The sequence below is a fragment of the Phyllostomus hastatus genome, unplaced genomic scaffold, assembly GCF_019186645.2.
Source record: "Phyllostomus hastatus isolate PE091 unplaced genomic scaffold, TTU_PhHast_1.1 phas_contig_137, whole genome shotgun sequence".
NCBI lineage: Eukaryota > Metazoa > Chordata > Mammalia > Chiroptera > Phyllostomidae > Phyllostomus > Phyllostomus hastatus.
Window position 1 is genome coordinate 6,324,114 of NW_025333583.1, and position 25,540 is coordinate 6,349,653.

Genomic DNA, 25,540 nt, shown 5'->3' on the forward strand with positions numbered 1-25,540 from the left:
TCCCGATGCTCACGCAATCCACCTTTAGCGTCCTTCAGTCCCTTCCTTTCCCTGCAGCATCCCTTCTTTCAACCATGCAGGGAAGGACAAAATGCATCATGTCCCCTCCTTTCTCTTCAAATACTGGACTCTCAATATGAATACTCACTGAACAGGTGGAAGGCCCCACAGTCCACTCCCAAAGAAGCAACCACCAACAGTATATATACCCCTCCCTAATTTTTCCAAAATGTTTTTCTAGAAGAAACTGAATTAAACTAGTTACATCGAGATGTGCCTTTACAGGACTTAATGCACATGAATCTGTATGGAAAGCTGACGAATACTGCTTTGGCTCGGAGAAACCTACATTAATTCACATGTTGAAACAAAACAAAACACTATAGGTAGTTGGACATGGTCGTTGGACTAGGGGACTTTGTTAATTTTCTGTGTAGTCATTTACTCAGTCATCGACGCATCAAATGTTTATTGAACTTGCTCTTAACTCCGAATCATGGTAGACACCGAGCAATGAAGACATCAGTTCTCTGGAGCAGCCTGTAGACCCGTGATAGAAACAGGTGTGTGAGATATGTCCGATTAGCAAGACCAAACAAAATAGGGACTAGAAAGAAAGACCTGAGCTGTGGAACAACACCATCAGCAGGGTTGCTGTCAGTCCTGCATCCAAGGCCAGCGCTGGGGAGCTTTGGAAAGCAGAAAACCCTTCAATTCACAAAGACCCGAAAGCTACCTGATGCTGGTGTCTGCTCAGTAGATACGATGCCAATATAAAGACTGGAAAGTTAAAGCAAACGTTACCTTCATTCTTCTTTGCAATATGTCTTATATTTGTAATTGGAAACTTATTTGCAGGTGGGCATACTTCTGATGAGAAAGTCAGTCACCTTTCAGAAATGTAATTATTCCTAAATATCCAGATACAGTACTTACGTGAGCAAAAGAGAAGGTAATCTAGAAGGTTTTTTTTCTCCCTGGATGTTTTGTATTTATCAAGAGAACTCAGAATGCCTGTTTTCTTCTTGTTTTAGCCATCTCTACAAGCAGTTGTCTTAAAGTGCTGCTAAGTATGACTCTTGGGCCCAGATCGGCTTCTGGCTATAATAAAATCCCTACTTTTGTCTTTTGTCTGGAGAATAGATTTCTTTCTTTTCTGAGGAAGAGATGACCCCTCCTTTAAATGGAAACACACTTCATATGTTTATTATCCTTTAACTGGCAAAAGTTTAAAAAAGAAAGAAAGAAAAACACAATCCCACAAACAATACAACCACCATTATGATTTTAATTTACAAAGCATGTGTCCCTTCCCAGGCCCGTGTGGGCCAATGTCATAATCATATGGGGCGGGCATTTCTGCATTTCCTCCCCTACTTCAATCCTATGTTGGAGTCTAATTTCCAAGCTGCAGCTATGCTCATATAACCACGACTCCCCATGGCAGCAAAACATAAAACATATTACGTACAGTTCACCCAACCATTCACTGGGGTAACACAGAACTCTAATTTGTCTAAGTTTTCTTTCTCCCCTTGAGCACCCACCCAAGTCCTCTTCTCAAAGGAAGAAGGTCGTTCCAAGCTGGCTCCCACCCCTGCCAGCCCTCCAGTTTACAATCCTGCAGCACTGTTTTTCACGCGTCTGTGTTATATCTCTGAGTCCTGTGACCATCTAGTTTTCTGCTCCATTTCTTCTTTGTTTAGACATGGCCGTGCCCCGTCCCACATACTAATTACTGACTTCTTGCTTCTGTGGTGCTTGATTCATTGTGCCACATTTTCCCATGTGAAAGTGGACCAGGAACCTTGGCCAGAAGGTTAATGGATTTGAGAGCCACTCTTCTTTAACCGTGAAAGTTGGGGAAAAATAAGAAGCAGTGTCTGACCCTTTTTGTAAACCAAACTGTGGTCAGCTTCAGAGGCAAACTGGTGATGGATTTCTCCACGGTGGCCAGCATCGACAGGATCTGAACAGGGTTGAAGAGACGCACTCCCTCTGCCTACCTTTACACATCAAACTTCAGCTGAAACGGCTGCTTCTGTTGTTCTTCTACCTTTAATTGGGGCCATATGGTGGAGGAGAAACTACCCCGGAGTGGGAGTGAGTTCTGATGGAGTTCAGATTCTGTCACTAATTGGATTGCACAAACTTTCCCTATTATCAGATCCACTTCCTGCATCTCAGTCTCCTCGTCTTTAAAATGAGGGTATTTGACCGAATGATCTTTACTACCCTATCTGGCTCTAGGAGTCTGTGGTTTTGAAGAGCTCTGTTCATTTATTGCAAAAGCATTTATTTGACCCTGTTCTTTTCCAGTCACTGTGTTAAGGACCCTAGATACACATTTGAAGTCTTCAACAAGGACATTTATATTTTCTCTCTGGGGAATTTCTGTGGGTTATTCTTACCTTTAACACAAACTTTACAACAATGTTTTCCCTGTAAGGTTCTCAGAAGGAGGAGCGGGGCGGGGGACATAATTAGTTCTGAGAGGACATGGGAGAACCCACTTATCTTGTTAAAATAGAGTCTGCAGTTAAGCTGTACAAAGAGAAAGAGAGAGTTAACCTGATTCCATACGACCACCAAAATTCTTTAGCTCTTCATCACTGTGAGCTAAGTAATAAATATTAAACAGGCACCCTTTCATGTAGGACACCTCCCGCAGTTTGCCGTCAGTGGCCGCTTTGGAGCGAGCGGTGCATTCCACTGTGGTGGACGAGGGGAGACTTCTGGCTTCACGCGGGCCTCCAGTGGACTCTCCTCCAAGCAGTCATTCCAAACGCATGAGCAGTAGAACAGACATGGCACGCAAGAAATCTCAAACTTCTACTAAAACTCACTTTGGCTCTTCTCTTGCAGAACTGCAGTATGACAAAGGAAGGAAAATAGGAGGCTTTCCTAGGGTTGCAAAGAATGGATAAATATTTTTGATTAGAGTGTGGAAGTGTCTTCTAAACTTTTGGAACCAGCTCAGACCAGTAAAATTACCTCTTTCATCTCCCACCCTGATTTTTCTCCCCAAATTAGTTTGTCTTATAACTTCTGGGCACATAAAGGCTAAGCTATAGAAAAGAAGTAAGAGGCTTCAACATGGTTCTATAATTTTATCTATTATTATTATTATTATTGTTATTATTATTATTAATCAGCCACTATCTGTTGGGATCAGCTGTCCCAGTTCAAAATAGCCATCACCACCAATTGTATTTCAGAAACTGTTCGATGTCAGTGGGAATGACTACAGGTTTCCCCCAGTATCTGAAAGTAGAGAGTTTCGGTGAAACCTTTCTTAAGCCGAAATGGCACCAAGTGAAGAAGTAGTCACCGCAGGGCACACCTTGCCAAGGGACGCACAAAATAAATCGAGACAAAACACAGATGCTGACAGACACAGTTCAAAGCCAAGGCGGCGTGGTGCTGCAGTGCTGAGTGTGGTTCCCGGGGAAGGAGGTCGGAATACAAAACAACCGCCGAACACTCTTTTCACTGTAAGTGCAGAAGTCATCTTTGGACTTCTTTCAATTAGTGAAAACGGGTGCTAATGTGGGTCTTTTGTAAAAGCAATGCGGCATAGAGCCAGCTTTTGAAAAACAGGGGATACCAGCATGCTTGAAAAGAGCCTGCGCAGCCCTGGTCAGCTGGAGGGCTGCACGTGGGGCTGGGTGCCTTTGTACAATATCTGCCTCCAGTTGAGATCTTTCCGTGCCGGTGCCTTCTTCCTTCAACATCTCTGCAACCAGGCTAAACCGGTTCCTACTAATTACCCATAAACAATTTCATCCTCACCTCCCATGTTGAATTGAAGAGGCGTATCTCTACGGTTCAGTTCATTTTATTCCATATTGATGACATGCTCTACTTAGGAATCATTTATTTTCAAAAGTGGTATATGACTCTTCATTTACCCGAGTCCCCACAACAGCCCTGGGGATTAGAGTCACATTTGCATGCCCATTTTTCAGACGATGAGATTGAGAGCGGATAAGTTGTGATGTGTTCCCGCCGCTCAAAAGGAAGCGTAGACTTGGGGCTCATTCGATGTTGAGTGGTTTTACAGCTCCGGGTGGCAGGCATCCATGCCTGTTTGCACGCAAATGAAAACGACACACCTACAGTCTTCTATTGTTCTTTTAAAAGTTCTCTTATGCTAACTTGATTTGCTTTCTGCCTCCTTTACCAAATGGGCCCATCTTACTTCTTATGACTACAGAGAGTGATATAAACGGAAAGATTCCAAAAGGGTTGCCTCAGTGCTTGGTGTGACGGTATGCTTTTTTCTTTCTCCAGGCCCACCATCTGCTCCTCTCAACTTGATTTCAAATGTCAACGAGACATCGGTGAACTTGGAGTGGAGCAGCCCTCAGAACACGGGTGGCCGCCAGGACATCTCCTACAATGTGGTGTGCAAGAAATGTGGGGCTGGTGATTCCAGCAAGTGCCGACCCTGCGGAAGCGGGGTCCACTACACCCCCCAGCAGAATGGGCTGAAGAGCACCAAAGTCTCCATCACTGACCTCCTGGCTCATACCAATTACACATTTGAAATCTGGGCAGTGAATGGAGTGTCCAAGTATAACCCTAGCCCGGATCAATCAGTGTCTGTCACCGTGACAACCAACCAAGCAGGTAGGAATCAGATCCACTTTATCGTATGATCTAAATGTATATAGAGAAAGGATTTGTGTCAATATCTATGAATGACACAGAAGTTCTACAATTACAGTAGAACTACATGGATCTATTTATAAACCCGTGAGCTGTGTTATAATACAAAAGACACTTAGAGGGACATTTGTTTATTTGACAAATACTTTTTTGGACATCAACTGCATAGCATGCCCTGTACTGGGAGATGGAGATTAAATGAAGATCAAGTTAGTGATTTAAACCAGGTGACAGTCCAGTGGCCTGAGTCACTCCATGCTGGACTTCTCTTATAAGGGATTCATACTGGCCACTTTAATCACAAAGTCCCTGGTTGGACATTAGAACATGTACAGATTATTTAGGATTATAAAATTGATTTTTACCAGCCTGTATTGGTATATTTTTGGTATATTTATATTTGATGTATTTTCCAGCAGAAGCATTCACAGCTATAGTTTTGATCTTGTTTTTTATTTCAACATTGACAAAACAATCGACATACAACTACACCAGAATCACCATGTAAATCTGTGAACAATGAACGGTTTAATGGGCAGCTTTATCTGTGTGGTTGACAAAATTTTCCTTAAAGCACACACTACTTTTGCAGCCACTCTCATAGCTAAATCCACAATTGACATGTGGGGTGGGGGAGAGTTAATTTACCCCATTTCCTGCATCGCTTTTCTCTTGTAATTGAGATGACTAGAAAACATTTTCTATCCGTGAAGTGTTTCTGCTGAGTTCATTGCAGAACTATCATAGAATCTTGACTACCAGATATTTCAAAGTGCGGAATAGAATCTAGATTTCTAGGTTCCAGCCCATGGCCCGCTCAATCCCATTCCTCCCCTGAAGACGTTTCCACGCTTTGTCATGATAATTTTCCATTCTGCATTTCTTCCACATGTTTCCTATTGCTGGATCCCTGTTCCTTATTTTCGGAGCAGGAAAAAGGACTGTGGTTTATCCTATTGTTAGACTTGTAAGCACAACAAACTTTGCTGGAAAGGGATTATAAATTGCCCACAGTTCTATCACCTCTTCCTGCACTTTTCTCTTAAAAGCATGTCTCAGTAAGTGCATTCAATAGTTAGGTAAAATATGTCTGTACTAATTGATCTATACTGAGAAGTATTCCAGTGTCCCCATCCAAAGCCATTATTTTTCTACTTTCCCCTGAAGTCTTTAGAAAAAATAAAAAGCTTAAGACTTGGGGAAGATTCTGAACTGGAGCTAGAATGGCAAAATTTCCCAGAAGGCAGCTTCAGTGATACAAATGTGGCCCGTCTTTTAAAATACCTGGTGTGAGCGGGTCATCTGGTTATGCTTCTGTCTCTTAGTTTTTCACCTTCAGCTTGTGAACACTGTTAGTGGTCATCGGTTTTCTTTTTCTATAACAGCTAGTGTGACTTAGGAGGTTTTGATAGCATCACAAATACTGTGATTGCCAGTTTTTCATTAGCTCATTTCTGGAAAAATGCAATGGGAATGCCGTGCATTGATCCTGAGAAATGCATTGTGTCACTGGTGTCTCTGAGTGAGGAGGTGCCAACAAGGTGCAGAGCGATCTTCGAACCCCCTAGAGAGTCTGATCGGTGATGCAATCATTATTCTTACGTTCAGCCCTGAAGTACCTTTTCTCCAAACACATCACTACTTCGTGTTCTTAACTCAACTGGAACTAGGGATGGACGTTTTGAGGCTTTCGTGTACAGGTGAAGTCATTTTCTTTGGCGAAAAGCAGCCTCCGGGAGATGTGCTGAGGACAGGCTTGGCTTCCCTAGGTTTTGTGGGGAGACTTTTAGGACTCTGATGCCTCAGGATTCAAGCCAAAAGATTATGTCAACTCCCACCAGACCAGGAGGTGCAAGGAACACAAAGTAGGCTAGAGAGAAAAGGCGATGTTTTATTAAAAATGTAGGTGTCATTCTGTTAGATCTCGGAGAAAGGTAGACAGGGAATTCCTGTGACACAACAAGGCTGTCTGCTCTGCCACGGCGAGCAGTCCTGCCAAGGGCTTTGCCGAATAGGACAAAATGCCAGCTCCTTATTTTAATTTTCATGAAGGGTAATGCTGGGAAGCTGTTCAAAATTAAAAATAAATCTTTCAATAAGGAGACCTCCTATGTGGCCAGCCAGAAAGCTTTCACTTAGCGGAGTTGTATATGTGCAGAACAGGGCCTCATTATGCTACCATAATTTGGAGTTCACTAATTCAAAATCATTGGGGTAGTTTATCTTTAATTAACAAACCCTTTCTTCATAGTAGGGCAAATTAATAATGTAGGCCAGAATTCTGGGTGAACGTAGCAACCATAAACTACCAAAGCTCCCCTAAGCATATTTACATATACACAATTATGTTCTAATTGTAGTCGTTCCTATCATTTCATTAAATTAAATTCCTTAGGGACCTTTATAGGCAATGATGTCTCACTCTAGAAGGAATACGCAGCTTAAGTGAGTGTTAGCATTCACAACCTGGGAGCCACAAAGTTTCGTGGCTCTCTATTTTTGCACTGTTTTCACAGGGGTTTTTTTTCCCCTCCTCTCTCACTGATAACATATTTAAGAACAAACACAAATCTTTCTAGAATTCCTGGTTTTCTCATCACCACCTCTGCGACCACAGATGAACGTGATGGTGAAATGATTTGCCCCAGCTAATGTCAGAGCCAGTACCCCTTGAAGCCAGGGAGAGCACTGCTTCCTACTTTTAAAATGATTAGATAGTTCATCTCACTCACATATTTAGCTTGGCTTCCTCCCCACTTGTGAGTGCAGACCCTGGGCTTTGAGGTGTAGCTTTAACTGGGCTTTGATCCGTTAGTTGTAGAATGTGGTGTGAGTGGGCCAGCCTCCTCACATGGTAATTGAAACCATTCTAACCTAAATCTTACTGTCATGTCTTAGGGGCTATTGACACCTTTTTCCTCCCCTCCTGAGTTCAAACTCCATTGACCCGGGAGAGAGGACAAAGAGAACTCAAAATGTCAGCTTTGTTGCTGGTCAGCGGATGGAAGGATGTCAGCTTTATATTGGTGGCCAAAGGCTGATGGGTGGGAGCTCCACCTGGCGTTGCCCCCTAAGAAAACACTGGAGGGGGCAGCTCTGGGTGGGGGCAGGGAGGACACAGGCAACAGTGGGGTGCTTGGGGGTGGGAAGGAGAGATGGGTGGGAGTGGAGGAGGATATGAGGGAGATACATGGTAATGGGAAAAATAAAACACAATGAACTACTTTTTAAAAAAAGATAAATGGAAGTTCTTCGTAGAATTACTTCCCGGCATTACAGTCCTAAAGGAACCAAGTGAGATTCCCCCTTGAAAACTCTTATTTCCCTCCCTCCGTTTTCTGTCCTCTAGCAACTGCTCTGTCTTTTGTTTAGGAAGAGATGGTTCTGATGTTTATGAAAAATGAATAAGCAGACTGCTGGGTGATTTGTTTTCTAGATGGCTTGCCTTCAGTTTACTCTTCCTTAAGTGGACCATCTCAGGCAAATAAATACAGGCTGTGTCAGTAGGAGAGAGAAATGCTGTTGAAGAGAAATAAGGTTTTCCTGGCCAAGCAGCAGAACTGTGACTGTGTCTGCTAAAAATGTTATAATGGCCACCGGCAGCTCTTAATGTCACTGAGCCTGTTTTCCCTATGCACTCCCAGTGCCCCCACGCCCGTCTTCCAGCCATGGGCTGGACCATTCTCTAGGTTATTTTAAGTCATTGTGAACTTCTATGGCTGGAATTCTATACTAACTCAAAATTGCACCCAAGGGCAGTGATTGTTGATTTTTATTTTGCATGTGACTCTGTTCCAGATACTTCGCAGGGAAATACATCTTCTAACCTCTCCTTGGGACCGTTGTGGTGTCCTAGTGACAAGGAGCTTGAAAACTCTGAGTTTGCAGGAGTCCAAATATTTGATGGATTATATACGTGTTTGAACCTAGCTGATCTCTAAGAATCTTTCCCAGTCCTGAAATTCTGTGGTTCTGAGAATACAGACAGGAGCTCCAAGCATGGAGAAGGGGAGTTATTTCCCTCTGACGACCAGAAACTGGCTCTAATGGCAGTTCTAAGAGTGGGAAAGATTCCAAAAATTCTTCAGCAGAATTATCAGAATACATCAGAATTCTGCCTTCCCTTTACGCCTTTAAACCCCACCCTGCCAAACAAAGCATTTCCTCTGAAGGGCAAAACAGTAAGGTAGCCGTGCCTCTAGTTTGGTTATTCCAGGTAATGTCTGGGGGCATTTCTGGGCGTCCCAGCTGAGAGGCGGAGAGCATGTGCTATTGCACCTAGTGGGTAAAGGCCAGGGGTGCTGCTAAACATCCCATCGTGCACAGGACTGTCCCCCCCAAAATGAAGAATTATCTGGTTTGAAATTTCTGTAGTGCCAAGAGTGAGAAACTTGGCCCTAGTGGTATGTTTAGAAAACAGAACTTGTGACTTTGGCAATGCCCACCTTCAAGGGTTCTATCATCAACTTCCCTCAACTTGGTTCCACTGCTCTGCGCTGGGAACCTAATGCTCTCAGTGGACAGGGAGTTCTAAAAGGCCCTTTGAGGCCTCTTGACAAGAACCCCAGTTGCTTTGCCATCAGGTGAACCAGCTCTGCTTGTTAGACTAGCCTTGTTCTCTAGGACGGACAGACACTTTTTAAAAACTGCCAGGAAATGCCACCCCGATGACAGGGTGGCAGGACACCTTGTCATGATGCCACTGCACGTAGTAGATATTCAATGCCTGTTCGTTGATTAACACTTTTAAGTGCAGTGAAAACAGTCAGTGAACCCTGTTGAGTAGTGGAGAATTTAATATAACCAAAATAATGAGTAGAGAAAAGAAAAGAACTAAGCACAAGAAGCATACTGTCTTTTATTGTTCAACTGGTAAGATTTCATTCTTTCCTTCTCTGCCATCTTTTAATTAGACCCATTATGTTATTTGAATGAGATAATGGAGAACAGTGGGAATTCTCATCCCTACTGGGTATAATTGCTACCTGCCTTCCAGACAGCAAGAGGAAAACTTTAAGGAGATGGTAGGAGAGAAGGAAGCATCATCTTAGAGCAACTAGTTGGGTAATGTGCTCTCGGTATGGTGACCCCAAGTTTTGTGAGGTCTGAAGCTTAGACAATGTTATGGTGATTTAAAAAAAAACAAAACTACAAAATTACAGCTATCAAATGAAGAATAGACCACATTTCCTTACTTTTAATTTGTATGATTCTGCCTCTGCCCAGATTGAAATGAATGTCCTTCTCAGGTAAGGGGACTGTTGTGTAACTATGCCTAAGAGCAGAAGGGAACAAGAAGGAAATAAAGCGACCAGGAGGTCCAGTCTGGCCTCGTTGGAAAGGTACTGAAGCACAAGGTTGTGTAACGTAATGGTTCCGGTGTGAGGGGCAGCGCTGGGGGGGGACCTGAAGTGTGATTTCAGACCAAAGTAAGAAACAGAAAGACACCGTTGGTGATTTTGAGAATGGAAATGGAATGTTCAACCCGAGTGACTTGTGACCAAGACTGAGGCTTTTCCGTGAGCTTGAAAAGGAAGGGGAAAAGCTCTGTTGATATTTTTGAGACACAAACCTCTGGCTCGTGTTAGTGCCCTGGAGCTGGGTTGGCAAACTGTGGCCCAGAGGTCAAATTCTGATCCTCCACCTGATGTTCTCTAACTCACTTAGGAATAGTTATTCCATTTCTAAAGGATGTAAAATAGTCAAAAGCAGAGTCACATTTTGTGGCATTTGGATATTATACGACATTCACATTTCAGTGTCCATAGAGAGAGGTTTTACTGGAACAAAGCCCCTCACATTAATATTGTCTAAGGATGCTTTTACTGGGCAACAGCGGACTCGAGCGGCATCAACAGAGTGAGTGGCCTGCTTAGCAAATGCACAAGCTGGGGCAAAAGTAGGTGTACAGTAGTTCATACGGAAAATAATACCATAGGTGATAAATAATTATAGAAGAATTAACTGCGTTTTACCTGCTCACAAACGTAAATCGGATTTTGCCATACCCTGTATGAACTATCTTGCTCTTTAGATAAAAATGTTCGCTGACCCCTGCTCTGGAATACTAAATCAAGAACTAGGACCAGTCAGAAAGGAGGTGGAAAAGATGTGAAATGTTGGTGTCACTGGTTGGAAAGGGCTCAGCAACGGACATGGTGGTCCAGCATTTAGGTTCATCTCACAGTGGAAACAATTCTGATACTTGGAAAGAGCCCCCTTTTTCTCCTCAGATGTTTGGAGTGTGTCAACAAGATTTCACAAAGATAATTTGGATGTCAAACATGCCTTTGCTTTCTTGTACCTCACATGTCCAGTCAATGACATCCGCCCGGTTAAACGCACAGGGCGGAGCGTGCGTGACTGTTCTGACAAGACAGGAGGCTGAGTCTCTTGAAAACTTGCATTGTTAGCACGCACTGTCGTATGGTTCTTAGACAGTGAGAGCAATTTTCTTTTTAAATACTAATACGTGCTGCCCTTCCCCAGGTCTCCTCACTGAAATGGTTTCTCGTTTGCCTATGATCTTAAGTAAATCTTATTATTTTTTTTCTTACTGCCAAGAAATTTAAAGAAAAAAACATATGATGAAAGTAGTGAAATCTGTAAATCATAAATCTTTCTAAAGACCTTTAAGTCTTTCAAACAAATAATAAAGCAATTCCATTGAGGGATTCTGTTGAAAAGTTGTGTGAACATCCTCAGAACAGTTGACTCACAATCAACACAGGTTTGAACTGGCTGGTCCACTTATATAAGGATTTTTAAAAATATATACTGTAAAAAAAATATATATATATATACTGTAAAGATATTTTATCTTTCTTATGGTTTTCTTAACATTTTCTAGCTAGCTTACATTATTTTAAGAATATAGTATATAATTCAAATAACATGCAAAGTATATGTTAATCAACTATTTATGTTATCAGTAAGACTTCTGATGAACAATATAGACTATTAAGTTTGGGGTTATCAACAGTTAAAAGTGGACTTTTGATTGCAGGGGAGTGGGGTCAGTACCCCTACTTTCCCCCACATTGTTCAAGGGCCAACTGTGGATGGTGTGTAGTTGTTGGGACAGTTCTCTAAAGTAGAAGCTGGTTTGAAAGTCTTTGCTGGGCCTGAATAAATGTACAATGGGCTTTGGAGAGGCCAGGCTGTGGTTTTTCTCCCTGACAGTTCTGATCTGGCCAAGAGCTCCTGGCTTTGTTCACCATGCCTGGGAAATGTGCATTTAAAAAACATGTACAATTTTTTAAAGGGAATAGTCTTTTGATTCTAACTTTATACATAAAGTAATTTTATGTTTATAGAACATTGCACCACCCCTATAATTATTATGCACACTCACTAGTTATGATCATAATTAAGGATAATATAAACCTTTTCATACACGATGGTACAGCTTCTGGTGTGTGGCATCAGGGTTCGTGAATTTGCATTCAGTGTGGGTGCCTCAAGTCCTCGTGAAGAGAAAAAAAATAAAAACCTTCCGAAAGAACCTACTAAATTATCCCGCTTCAAGGCTGACTGAGCAGCGTGGACAAATGTCTACAGAGCCTATGGTAATTATTGCATATGAATAAAAAATGGGTTGCATTTCTTTTTAAGATGAGAACATTTCACTCTAGAAAAATGAAAGTTTTATTTATACACCCAGGACTGAGAACACTATTTTTCCTGATTCCTGCTCCTTCACTCTTACATAGATAGGCACACATGTTCATTTGTGAGAAGAGAAATCCATTCAGCAACATTCACTCTAAACACTTGACAGTCTGATTCTGATTTGTCTTTTTATTTCTCCGAGTTGTGCATCTTTGAATGCTACCACCAGCTTCTATACCCTCTCTCTGGGGAAGCCATCTAAGGATTTGAGAAATAAGTGTCCGACCAAGATGAGAAATGAACAAGGCAGGGGCGAGCAAAAGTCTTAGATGGGCTTCTAAATTGTGTAGCTGTCCCTCCAACTGGCTAAATTCATTACTGTCTCCTAGAGGAGCCAGAAGAGGCTCTAGATTCCAGTTTGCAACTGAACATCTAGAAAAAGATCCAGAGAAACTTTATCAAAGCTTCCATGAACCCCTACCGATGTCTTCAAAGATTTTTTTCCTTGAAAGACCAGGAAACCCAAAAGGTATGCTGCAGGACTAATCCCACATTGAGAGACCTTAACTCTACAAGAACGAATTAAAATGTGGGTCCCTGTCACTCCAATATACAGAGCTTTCTCCGAATTCCAGCATCCATGAGCTGTTTCATGGGGGTATACAGTAAGAGAGCATTCTGTATGTGGTCTTCAGGTAAAGACTTCTGAGTGTTTTTCTAGGTCTTATGTTTTAATCCATCAAGATAAGCAAAGCTTAGCTCTATCTGCCGTTCTTGAAGATATCTCTTTTTTAGTGAGTCTTCCCCCAATGTCTACCTTTCACCCCAACACACACACATGAACACACCTCCAACACACTTTTCCCATTATTGCCTGTGAAGAATAAGTTTTCACAGCCTTCCCCAAAACTCAGGTGACTGACAAAGAGAGATGATGCTGGACGTCAGTGTGGTCTCATGCCTCCTGAACATTGTGGCTCTGTTGGGAAATGTCACTCACGATTGGGTTCCGCGTGTGAAAGTTGTGGGAAGCTGGCTGAACAGTCAGCAGTGGCTGCTGATATAGACACATAGCTGAAGGAATAAATCTTATATTTAATTCCTTCCTTCTCTATTCTGATAAATTGGTCAGTTCGCCCTAATGGAACTTTATTACGGCATTCCTAATAGGTCGTTTGTTTCTGTGTTATGACAAAGCACAAGTGCTCCTTTCCAAAACGTAATCTACGTAAACGATCTTACGGGAGAAATGGCAGTGACTTGAAATATCTGTTCTGTTTTGCTATCACTCTTGGAAGGAGGGAGGGACAGGAGAAGAGGAAGGCTGGGCCGCTTCCTTCTGCCCAGCATCTTCCAAATGATAATCTACGTACATGAATTTCTCAGGCAGTTTGGTCCTCACTGTCAAAAGTCCTCTTTGGTGAAGTCTTTGATGGGTAGATTATTTTTTTTTAAATCCCATCCAGGAACCTTGTGTCAGTGACCAGTGCATATAAATAACACTTAAACATGTAATTTCAACTTCTCAGCTAAATAGTGACCTGCCGCCAACAGATTGGTTGTGCGTGCGCAGCTTGGACAAGATCCATCCATTAGAACAAACACTGAAAGGGGCAGGCTCACAATGGCCCCCTGGGGAGTTGGTGTTGTCTAGATAACACACTGCGAGCTGTAAATGTGCCTCCTGAATCAACTCTATTTTTCTAGTATAATAAGTATGTATTTTGAGCATGATAAGTACGAAGGTAGATGAGAGCAAACCTTCCTCCATGTTCCCTTATCAAAGCCAGGGCCACAACATGCAAAACAGACAGTGATTTTGAATATGCAACAGGCTGAGGACTTAATCAGATGTTCCTCCCACTCTTCAAAATAATAGCGGACTTTTTTTTTTTTTAATCTGAACATGGCAGATGATTCTAAGAGTTGCTAATGGAGCCCTTGCTTGTGTGGAATTCTCCCGATTCTGATCCTGGTCCTCTAGGGCTCTAGGAGAATATTTTTGGAGACTCGGAAATTCTTGAAGCTAACATCACTCATTTCTCCTCATTTAAAATAGGAGCAGAATTGTCATTACAGCATGTAATTGAAATTCTTGTTGCTTTGTTTGCCACTGAGGAGCATAAATATAGCCGGATCTCTCCCTTGTGAAAATTAAGAGTATGTGTTACTAATCAGAAACAGTGGTCATAGATTTAAAAAACCACACGTCATCTTCACAGACCTTATTGTAGACACTAATGCCGAGTCATCAGCTCATTCAGGTACGGCTCTAAGAGGCTGTTAACATAGTTAAGGAATCTTTATACCATATAAAGTGTATTGTTTGGGAAGAATGATAAACATGAAGCCCTTAAAATCTCATTAATTCTCTGGCTGGCGTAGCTCAGTGGATTGAGCTTGGGCTGCGAACCAAAGTGTCGCAGGTTCGATTCCCAGTCAGGGCAAATGCCTGGGTTGCAGGCCATGACCCCCAGCAACCGCACATTGGTGTTTCTCTCTCTCTCTCTCTCTCTCTCTCCCTTCCCTCTCTAAAAATAAATAAATAAAATCTTTTAAAAAAATCTCATTAATTCTTCAAGGTTATGACTTTAACTGTACATGTGCTTTAGACGGTGGCTTTTTTCCCTTTCTACTTCTTCCTCCCTTCCTCCTTCTTTCAAAGCACACACGACATACTAGAACTGAAGCCCCGCCCCAGTGTCTTTCCTGGAGACCGTGTCGGGGAACTATTTCTATGTGAGCTGTTGTTCTAATAAAGTCCTTCCGGTATTTACAGATGGACTCCTGGGTGGAGTCAGTAATACTGAATTTCACACTTCAGCAAATTGTATTAAAGACAGGCTCCAGTGAGATGCTGTGAACCCCCGAGTCTAAAAAAAAATCAAGTCCTTAAAGTTACTGCTTTCCTAATACATTCTTTGTTATTCTTTATGACTGCAAGATTCATCTTGAATTCTCAAGCACAGATCCAGTTGGAGACATCTATTGGCCTTAATAATATTTTAAAATTTAATAGCTCTGTTGTTTCAGCCTCGGTCTTATAATGCCTGTAGGAGTTTAAACTATCTGGCACACACAATTTATATATCTGGCTGATACCCCAAAATAAAAAAAATAATAATCCTATGGTTGCAAATTCCCAAGCTTAAAATCCCTTGTCATAAATTATGCTCCTTCTCCTAACCTCTATCATAGCTTTTAAGAGAATTGCCAAAAAGATAGAGTTTCAAATAGAAGGCCTGCAAGAGTATCATTTCATGGCCACATTTTTGAGAGCATAGCATGTGGTGACCATTTGTACATGAAGCATTTTCAAAATGTGCTGGTTGTAATTTAACCCAAAGGTCTCTGTATCTCTTCTCTCCCCTTACCAGTCACTTCTTTGTGCTTGTCTATGTAGCAGGCAAGAAACTGGACAGGAAATAGTTGGCTACAGATAAAACGAAGGCTTCCTTAGGTGGGACTAAAAACCAACTTCTCAGCATTCTAGGCTATGTGGATATGGTCCCCTAAACATTTTGGTACCTTGTATTCGGAACTTTCCCAGACTTCTATGCCGTGAAACCACACTGCGATTGCAGCTAAAATGGAGAGTCTTCAGAGCTTCACTCGAATTCTCTCTTCCTCTCTCTCTCTGTCTCCATCTCCATCTCCATCTCCATCTCTTCCACTTGTGCCACTCACTCTACTTTATCATCCCAGGTCATCGCGTCTCAGCATTTACTTCTTGTTCTTTCAGCCAAGCAACATTTGGACTGGGACAAAGCCTGAGTCACACAGAGCACCTAGACTGGCGACGAAAATGACATCGAGCCATTCCCTCTGCCTGTCTCACCCTGTCAGTGATAATCTGCAGCCTGTAATTCCATGCTCCGGTTTATTCTTTGTGAGGCACTTTGTTATTTCTCTTTTTCCCTCTCCAGTGCCTGTGCGTTCCAAAAACAAAAAGGAAACAAGAAAATAAATAAATGAGAAAAACAAAAATGAGTTACTAGAAGAGTAGTTTCAGAGATAAAAGTGGCAATGGCTGGTGAAAATGCTGGCAAGTGAAGGAGGGCATAGCCTTGATTTATGGATACCGTGACTTTTTGGAGCCACTCATGTGGTCCTTTTAAACGACCGCAGGGAATTAGAGCTATCCTGTTCCAACTGTGCATGCGGTGGGGACCTGAATGGCTCAGGAGATGACTAATGGGACCCCGGACCTTTCTGTCTTCAGGTCACTTCCCTGAATCTGGACTCCATCATAAGTGGTCCAAGGCTCGGCCATCTGGCAGCCATTGAGTGGCTGTGGTAATGGAATTGGTCTCGGTCCAGGTCTTAGCCGACAGGTGTTCACATCCTAAGTGACACTAATTGACTCCCTAGTCTTTCAGCTTGGAAGACGGTGGACTGTCACTGTGGCGATGATGGGGAAGGAGTTATTCGTGATATATTCAGGCTGCATTCAGTGCCAAGGAACTCAGGGCCTTGAGCTGGCACCCACCTGGCCCCTTGCAAATACTGTACTTCCCTTTCATGGGTTCCATTAGCTTCAGAAAGAAAAAAAAAGAATAGAAATCTAATTCCAAAAGGTTCCCAATAACTCAGAATGACTAATGCTGCCCTTCTGAGGTTACATAAGCATCGTGGGCTGAGGCTTTCCTCTTCATTTTGTGTTCTAGTGATTAGATGCCTTCGACGAAAATTACATACAAGGGACAACAAAAGAAAATTGGACTCTGGGCTTCGATGTAATATCGTTCAGCCTATCTGCTTTTATTTCTTTAATTTTCTCTTTGTTTTGGGGTTGACTACCAGGTCACTGCTATGAATAAGTTATGAGTGATCCTCTTTGATGGAGAATTTAATAAGGCTATTTTCAATGTCCTTGTAAAGTGGAGACCAATCTGAAAAACTAACTTTGAGGCTCTTTTATTAACCTAAATTTCAAAGCATGGAATTCAAGGAACTTCATCCAACCATATGCTTTCCCGTTCTTCCAGGTATGTGAATGAATCCAGACTAGTTAGCATTTATTCCCTCCCACTTGGGGACCTGATCTGAGAGTGATTTGCTTGACTTGGAAGCGATTATTGGGGCAATAGTATATTAGTGTTATTAGTATTTTGTCCCCCGAAGTTTCCTAGGTGTATTTAATTGCCTTTTTCAGAACAACACAGATGATTTGAGTGTCCCTGTAGCAAGTGGCAAAACCACACTCTTGAATTAGTTATCACACTAAAAAGTAAAGATGACAACAGCCACGCTGGATCTATTTATTGAAGCAGACGGGCTCTTTTAGTGGGATGATCAATGTCTTACCCTTTTTTGAAAGGCTTTTTTGGGGGAAGGAAATTGTCAAGCATCGCACAAAAAGTAATGAACAAGGCTTTTTATTGGTCTGTTTCTGGAGCAGGCTTTTAAGCAGGTTGGCCTGTGAATGTGGCAACCTGAGTGCGGAAAGTGAAAGGCAAGAGCAGAGATTTACTGGGTGCATCTATCATCCTGGCTTTTAGAGTCTTTGTGATTAATACATCTTTAATTGGGGACTGATCTAGACGCTTTGGATGTCAGAAAGCTAAATGTTGCAGCATTGTCTCATGGTTCCTCACACAGCAGGACGATTAGCAGCTGTCTGAGTAACAAAGAGGACCTGAAGCCCACAGCACAGCTTTCATTTTCCGGATTTGGGATGCCTGGAGCTCTCCAGTGGAGTTGAAAGCTAAAGGATCGGCGGCCTGGTTCACAGACACTCATCTTTCTCCGCTGTGCTGTGTTTCTGCCCGACAGGAGGGAACCTTTCCTTTTCACCGTCCTCCGTGGTCTAGATGAATTTTGGAGGGCATTGTTGACCAAGGGGACGCTCACGCTCACTTTGTCCACACTTCTCTGTCCTGTCTAACCAAGACACATCTGACATAATTTCAATTAAGAGCTCACCCTAGGTCCTTTCCACATACTGAGGCACAGGGAGAAGTTTCATCTTCCCAGAGGCCTTCAGAGAAAAATGCTCATTTCATTTTTTTTCTTATCGCTGGCTTGGACCCATTTTCTTATCTTAAAACAGTTGTCTCGCTCAGGATAATTCTTATAAATTGCCTTCCAGCGGACAGACTTGTTTTCCTGTTTGCGTGGAACTGGCATTCTTACTTCGTAGGAAATACGCCCTGGATCCTGCCATGTTTCTGTTGACAGGAGCTGGGCCATCCTTCTGAGAACCTGGCAACACATTTCTTAGCAAACAAATAGGAAGTAAAACAAGCAGCTCTCAGACAAAACAGAAGACATACTTGAACTGCGTCAGAGATGGTTAGGTGCTTCTTAAGTCAATTCCCAGTTCATTCTGGGGGACATGGGTCTCGATTTCGAGGTGTACTGCCACTCGCTTCTAATTCTGCAACTAATGGTGTGGCTCTACATGCAGTAATGTTAATTCCAGATAGCATCTATTTTAAAACGTAAAATAGGCCTTGAAGTCATGAACTTTCTCTACTGCAGAGAGCAGGGATTTCTGTATGGCTCAGGTATTAAGCATATGATTATATTAAGCACATAATAATAATGCATTATTATTATATGCATTATTATATTATACATAATAATATTAAACATAATGATAAAATAGCTACACCCCAAAAGCCCTGATTTGCAAAAACTTAGATCTTTCATTATATCTTCAGAACTATCTGTCTAAAGATTTTGGACAAGTCTTTCTAAAATACTTCACCTTTAATATTTAGTTAATATTCTTATTTATTTTTTAATACTTCTATAGTGAAATATATACATATCAAAATAGTGGGCAAGGTTCACGTGTATGGTCAATAAATGACTGTGGGGCAGATACCAGGCCAAGGATTGCCTGGATATAGCATTGCCCACCTTCCAGAAGCTTTCTTTGTGCCTCCTACTTCTTCTCTAATTCCAAGTGCTATCATTTCATTTTGTAATTGAACTTCTCAGTTGTAGATAATTCTCTTTTTAGGTAGCTCGAATATAAGGTGATTTGTCATCAGAAGCTTTAGTGTCATCTGTGAACAGCAGTCGTGTTTAGTTTCCACCAGGTTTCTGGCAACCAGGAATATGGAGAGGTAGCCCTGCACCTAACACACGGCAGACCCGAGATTGCTCTGTTACTGACGCTGCTGCCCATGCTGTGGGAGAACAAGCCATTTCACTCCCAAGTCTCTGATTTCTTATTGGTGAGAAGAGAGGCTAGAAGCTTTCTGTAGATCAGTGGTAGGGAATGTGGGCTCTAGAACCAACCTGACTTCTGAATTTACCACTTACATGCCGTAACTTGGGGCAAGCTATGCAAACCCTCTGTATCTCATTTTCCTAATCTCTAAAATGGATATAATAATAGTACCTGCCTCATAAGGTTTTTATAAAGATTGTGTAAATTAATCCATGCAAGACATTGGCAGCAATGCTGTAGAAACATAGTAGTTACTCACTGAATGCTAGTGCCGTGCGTGCGTGGTTACAGACAAGGGCTGTATGGGAGGACGATCACATACATTCGAGTCAAGCAGGCTTGATGTTAAAATTAAAATTCTATAGCTTCGGTTAAATCGTTTAATTTCTTTGTGCTGTGTGAGTTTCCAAATATGAAATCAAACATGATAATTATAACTACTTCAGGGAGTTGCGAGGATTAAATGATTTTAAGTATGTGAACGTGCCTCGCAGAGGGGGCCCAAGGCGTCTTTTTGCTCATTCTTCTCCGTTGGGCTCTGTTTCACGTCAACCGTGGAAGCTGCTAACTATGCAATGAAGACTACGCAAACTCTTCTCTAAAAAGGAAGCGCAACCGAGCCATTTCGAGAACCCCACTGTCCTTTCCCATTTAACATGGAAATAAGCCCCGTTGACTGTTTTAGCCCAGTATCGTGCGATTCTGAGAAACTCCTTCATGCTAGAAGACCTGTGGCTGTGGCTTTGTCCCCGCAGAGCTGCCTGGTGGTCCCCACACCGCGGACCTCAGGGCAGCACTCACCAGTAGGGCACAAGTGGCAGATATCTCCGCACTGTGAGTGCCTGGAGCTGGAGTTTCTACGGGGAACCCGAAGGCCATTGAGGCAACTCTAAACCAAAGCTCAGTCTTCTGCAGGCCACAACATGACTATATACTATATTTTAGTGAATTAACATATGAAGGTGTTACTATATGAATATGCCTCTTTTTTGCTGAATGAGCTTTACTTGACCTGAGTGGGTGTGTGTTGTAATCTCAAATGTCAGTTAGTTGTTTCATGCCACAGAAAATTATTTCTTGATCGACTTGCATCCAGTGAGTGGTGCCAGGGGAGGCTCGGTGCGGGGCTCCAAAGACGGGCCAGGGCAAGCTGACAGATTGTGAGAGAGAGATGCTGGAGGGCCCGAAGGGAGCTGTTTCTGTGCAGGAGGACTAGAAGAGGGATCCCTTCTATCCACATTCCAGGGCCCAGAACTCAGTCACGTGAACTGTAAGACATGCTGAGGGGTCTGGGAAATGTAGTCCTTTATCCAAGTAGCTCCATCCCAGGAAACCATCTTCATGGGAAGGGCACTCTCATCTTTGGACAGTTAGCCCCGGAGGCCAATCCCAACCCCTCCAACTTCCTTATGAAACACTAAACATAAAGGCTAAGAAGAGCATTATTTAAAATGCTGTTGGCAGCTCTCTATAAAGGACTTGCCTGACATATTCTGCAACCCATTTCTTCGGAAAAATAAGTAAAGTGTCTTAGTCCTTAGTGTCCCAAAATCAGATTCTGAAAATCACTGGGAACATGTACCTGTTGTATTCTTTGGTAAGTGTTACTTTGCCCTGCTTTATATTACTGTATTTGTTTAAAATAGACTCTACGCATTGACCTTGGATATCACTATATGGGAAAAAATGTACTCCTCATGCATTAAGTATAAGCCTAATTAATATTAATATTTCCATATTTAAATATAAATGAACTTCATTTAATTCAGAGTCTTCTAAAGGTTTTAATTAAAAAATTGGTTCTAGGCCTTTTGTTGAAGGAAAATAATTCCGTGTCAATTCTGGAACAATCAAGTTTTTCTATACCTTTTGTTGGTTGGGTGGTTTGTTGGTTGGTTGGCTTGAAAAACAGTTTCACTTGTTGGCAATGAGAAAATGTGCTTAGGTGTTTATAAATGAGACAGCAGATAGAAGTGTGAGATGCACAGCTGAGGTTTTACAACATCAATGATGTAACCAAGGAGGGTGGATGGGGATTGAGTCTTTGACTGATTTCTACCTAAAAAATAGCAGAGGGCTAAGCCAGTTCATTGAATGTAGTGCAGATGGGACCCCGTGCACAGGAAAGCCCTCTGTACATTGCTGAGTGCTATAAAGTACTGCAGTGATAATTGTGAAAAAAATTACTCCGTGCTCTTTGGTGCCATAGATAGTGCGGAGCTCAGAGAAATCCTTTCCTCCCTTTGGTGGGATGTGGAAGAAAGCAATTAATATTAGCTCCAGAGTTCTCAGCATCTCTGCAACAGCAAAACCCTTAATCACGAGGATATCATTAGTGCTCTGAAGCATTTAATTTTGATGCTTGACAGCATTTTAAAATGCACAAACCTTTGATAAAGAGCAAATCAGAGCTCGGAGTTGAAATAAGAAAGAAAGGGGAAACAAAAACCACCTTAAGCTCTGAGTAATTAAATTTAAATAATGCTATTTGCATTAAGCAAGAGAGATGTATAAACTGTGGGTTTATTTTCCCTGTCACTGAAAGACCCCTTGAATAAACAGCATCTCTTTAAACTCAGGTCCCGGGAGGGGACAGTAACCCTGCTGTGGTTAAGAAGTCATCTTTCCTCCAAACGCTAGGCATTGTGTACCACTGACATCCACCCTTCAGGTTTCTTGACTTTCATAAAGGGCTTTTTTCATTCATTCTTACCTACAGGCTGGAGACCTTTCTTTGCATCTTTTTTTCCTTTATTTCTTATTCCCTCCGCCCAACTAATCTGAGCCAGTAGTGAAATGCAGTCTATCTGTTTCAGCTAATTTCACGCCGCCCCCTCCCCGCCCCCGCCACCCAAGTTCCGCCAAACTGTTTTTAATTCACTGCCTGTGATGCTGGGCCCAAGAAAATAGTTTCATAGCCCACCCCGAGTGAAGGTTTGTAGGGGCTCTGTCCTCCCTTTCTTTTCCCCCGTATCTCTTTCTCTCCTCTCCATTCTATTTGGGTGTCACAAGTACCAAATTTGCTGCAGTAAAAAGGCTTGTAGGTGTTTAATGGCAAGTCATTGAGGAAGTGAATAAAAGAAAATTACAGCATTTGCGCCAGTGGGGAGCAAGGAGAACCGCTGAGCTTTGAACCAAAGAAAGTTAAATTTACTATTTTCTTAAAAGGAGCCACCTCTGTTTGACATCAAAGCATCTCTTGTAATTCTTCATTGTGAACCGCGCCACTGTTAGAAAGCCATGATCCAGCCCCTAATCTGTGCTGTTTCTGTTTATCAAAAACACACACAGAGATAAAACCCACATGTGCCTTCTGGATGCATTGTGGCTGCTCTCAAACCAAATGGAACCACAGGCACATAGCAAATGGGGATTTGATTTAAAAGCCCCCTCCGTTTCTCGGGGAAATGTAGACTGGTGAATACAGAATTATTTGGGGGGTAAGGGAGTTTATCTTGGCTTTCTGGTAGAAAGCTCAGATCATTCCACCGCCAAGCTGTGGTGAATTTTTCCTTTTACTCTCTTTCGGTTTTATTCCAACTTAAAAAAAATGATATTTTACTGCCATTTTATTTGTTTCCAATAGGTGTGTGCAGACAGTCTGTTCCACATGCTTAATCTTGCTGCCCTTCCCCTGACCGCAGAGGGCTCTTTACTCTGGTGCCCTGACACTTCAGCAGTGATGTCCTTCTGGGGGGATTTCAAGGGCAAGGGTGGTAGCTAATGGCTTCTCCTGCCTGCGACGGACTCAGCGTATACTGGTGCATCTTTGGAGAAACTCTGGGTGTTGCAGAATTGTAAAAGAAGGGGGGAAACTTGCGGTTCTTTTTAGATTTAGGATTATGATTTAGGGGTGGATCTCAACACCACTGCACCTTCATGATTCGAATGTCAGGAAAACTATTATTGCATACACCCCCCAGGTACAGCGATGAGATACTGAGTGGCTTGTCGACACCTTACTCACCCAAAAGAGCGGTGCATCGAAATGCTACCTGTAACACATGCACTGAAGCTAGTTTTAATGTAAACTTCCATTTGAATGACCTTTTACAGGCTGTGTGTTTGGAAGAAGTTCAGAAGCGTCCCATATTGCATAGAAAACAGACTCTGTTTATAATTAGAATTGTCATTTGCTTCCTTCCTCATTGTCAATATCTTAGCTCACCTAAATAACAAAACCAAACCCACAAAAGGTCATCCCAAACAGGTGCAGATACAAAGTTGTTTTAGGGACGACTTACTTCTGGTGCTTTATATTTAGAAACCCCTTTTATTTTTCTGTCTATAAAGTATATTTTAGATCTGTTTTAACATTTAGTTCACTTTTACTCATTTGACTAATCTATAGAGCACCCACTCTGTGGCAGACGTGATCTTGGATAGTGGGGATAGACAGATGCACAAGGTAAACCCCTCCCCCACTTTACGGGAAGTACGGTCCGATAGCTCACGTGCTGGTATCTGGAAGGGAAGGCGTCTTACCAAGGGAAGAACCAAGGTGAGGAAATTTGAGTAAGTTGCTCAAGATGGCAACTAATAAATATCAAATTTGGAATTTTATCCAAAATCCTTTTAAAATCTATTTCTTGCTCCCAACAGGTTATTAAAGAATACTTTAAGTATGTGGGTCCAATCATATTTTCATCTCTACCTCGTTTCGTGTGTCCTAGACGAGCCCTCGGCCCTCACAGAGCAAGGGTGCAGGTGATTTCCTGACAATTCTGGTTACACGTGCAGCAGCTCTGCTCAGCCTTCCTGTGTCCTTCTCGCCCTCCTCCTTGTCCCTGCAAGTTGTGGCCATACTGCCCAGCCCACTCTAACCCCTTCCATGGTTCTCTCGGCCATCCGCAGTGCATCTCTCCCTGTTCCGGCTTCTCGTCTCAGTCCCTGTCTGTAGTTAGCCAAGTGTGGGCATCTATTGGCCATTGGACATTCCGCTTCAAAACATTGAAAGTTAAGAACCGAATTGAATTAAATCACAAACTTTAAAAAAATAACTACCCTTTAGTAGTCCCCGTCTTTGTCATTTTTACGTCTACCAGTCACCTTTCTTCAACCGTACATGCCAACCAGCTTTGACCACCTCTCCTTGTCAGGCATTATGTCAAAGTACTAGCCATTACCGAATGCCTGCTCGTGCCCACCAGTATGAAACTGTTCTTACAGCAAGCACCTCTTTAGTGAAGGGTGTCTGGGTAAGTAGGAATGCTTTTCAACCTAAGACGCATCTCTTTCTTTAAGTTAGGGTGCTGACATCAGCCCTCAGCTTCCTCTTGGCTTTCCTGCTGACGCTGAAGCAGGTACATGGTGTGTCTCAAGATACAGTGTGCTGAGGAAGCACCCACCTCTGACTCCTCCCCATCTGTGTGAGAGAACTTAGATCAAAAGAGCAGATTTGTCAGGACTGTCTCCTCTTCAGTTCTAGAAATTGGGTGCTCTGAGTTGACATTAAAGAGTGTCTTCTCTGTGAGACTATTATAAAATTTCCCCCATCTTTTTTTTTCAGTTAAGAGGAGTCTAAAGAATAAGGTGGTACTGGATCTGATACCAAGGGTGGTATCTGATAGAGCACTGTTTGCCTTCCCCTTCTTTGCTTTGTTCCATTGGTGCTCATTCAGTATATGCTTTTTGGATGAGTTGATTCTGCAAAAGAATCATGTCTCTAGAAGGTTTCAGAATATAAATCAGAGAAGTGAGAGGCAAGCAAGACCTTTCCTCTGCTTGGTCTTTTCATGTTGACCAAAATTCCCACTATGAAGTAGGAATCTTTTGAACTAAGGCATTGATTTGTGAAAACTCCTATTAAATTATGTCTTTGAGCCAAGTGTTCAATCTGTTATTTTATTAGTCTATTGTTTTTTCCTTCTAATTCTGTTAGCCAAGGGCAGAGCCCTTGGGCTTTGGGACTCAGGACCCAGGACATTTCTAAATTAATTGAAGTGTGGTAGTGTTCACCCAAGTGTGGAAACATACCATTGGTGGCCGGAGAGATGATTTTAGGGAAGACTCAGCTGAAACACTGCATGATATCGAATTGCTCCATGTGGAAGGTACTTCCTCTTTAAATCTCTC

The 25,540-nt window shown here is 42.3% G+C and overlaps 1 protein-coding gene across 2 annotated transcripts in view; it reads left to right on the forward strand.

Annotated features, from left to right (window-relative positions):
* EPHA4 (EPH receptor A4) overlaps positions 1–25,540 on the forward strand; it is a 138,206-nt gene that overhangs the window by 73,327 nt on the left and 39,339 nt on the right. For both annotated transcript variants that reach the window (XM_045853036.1, XM_045853026.1), the window contains exon 5: positions 4,294–4,632. In XM_045853036.1, the coding sequence (XP_045708992.1) occupies positions 4,294–4,632 (339 nt within the window). The remainder of the gene's footprint in view (positions 1–4,293; positions 4,633–25,540) is intronic.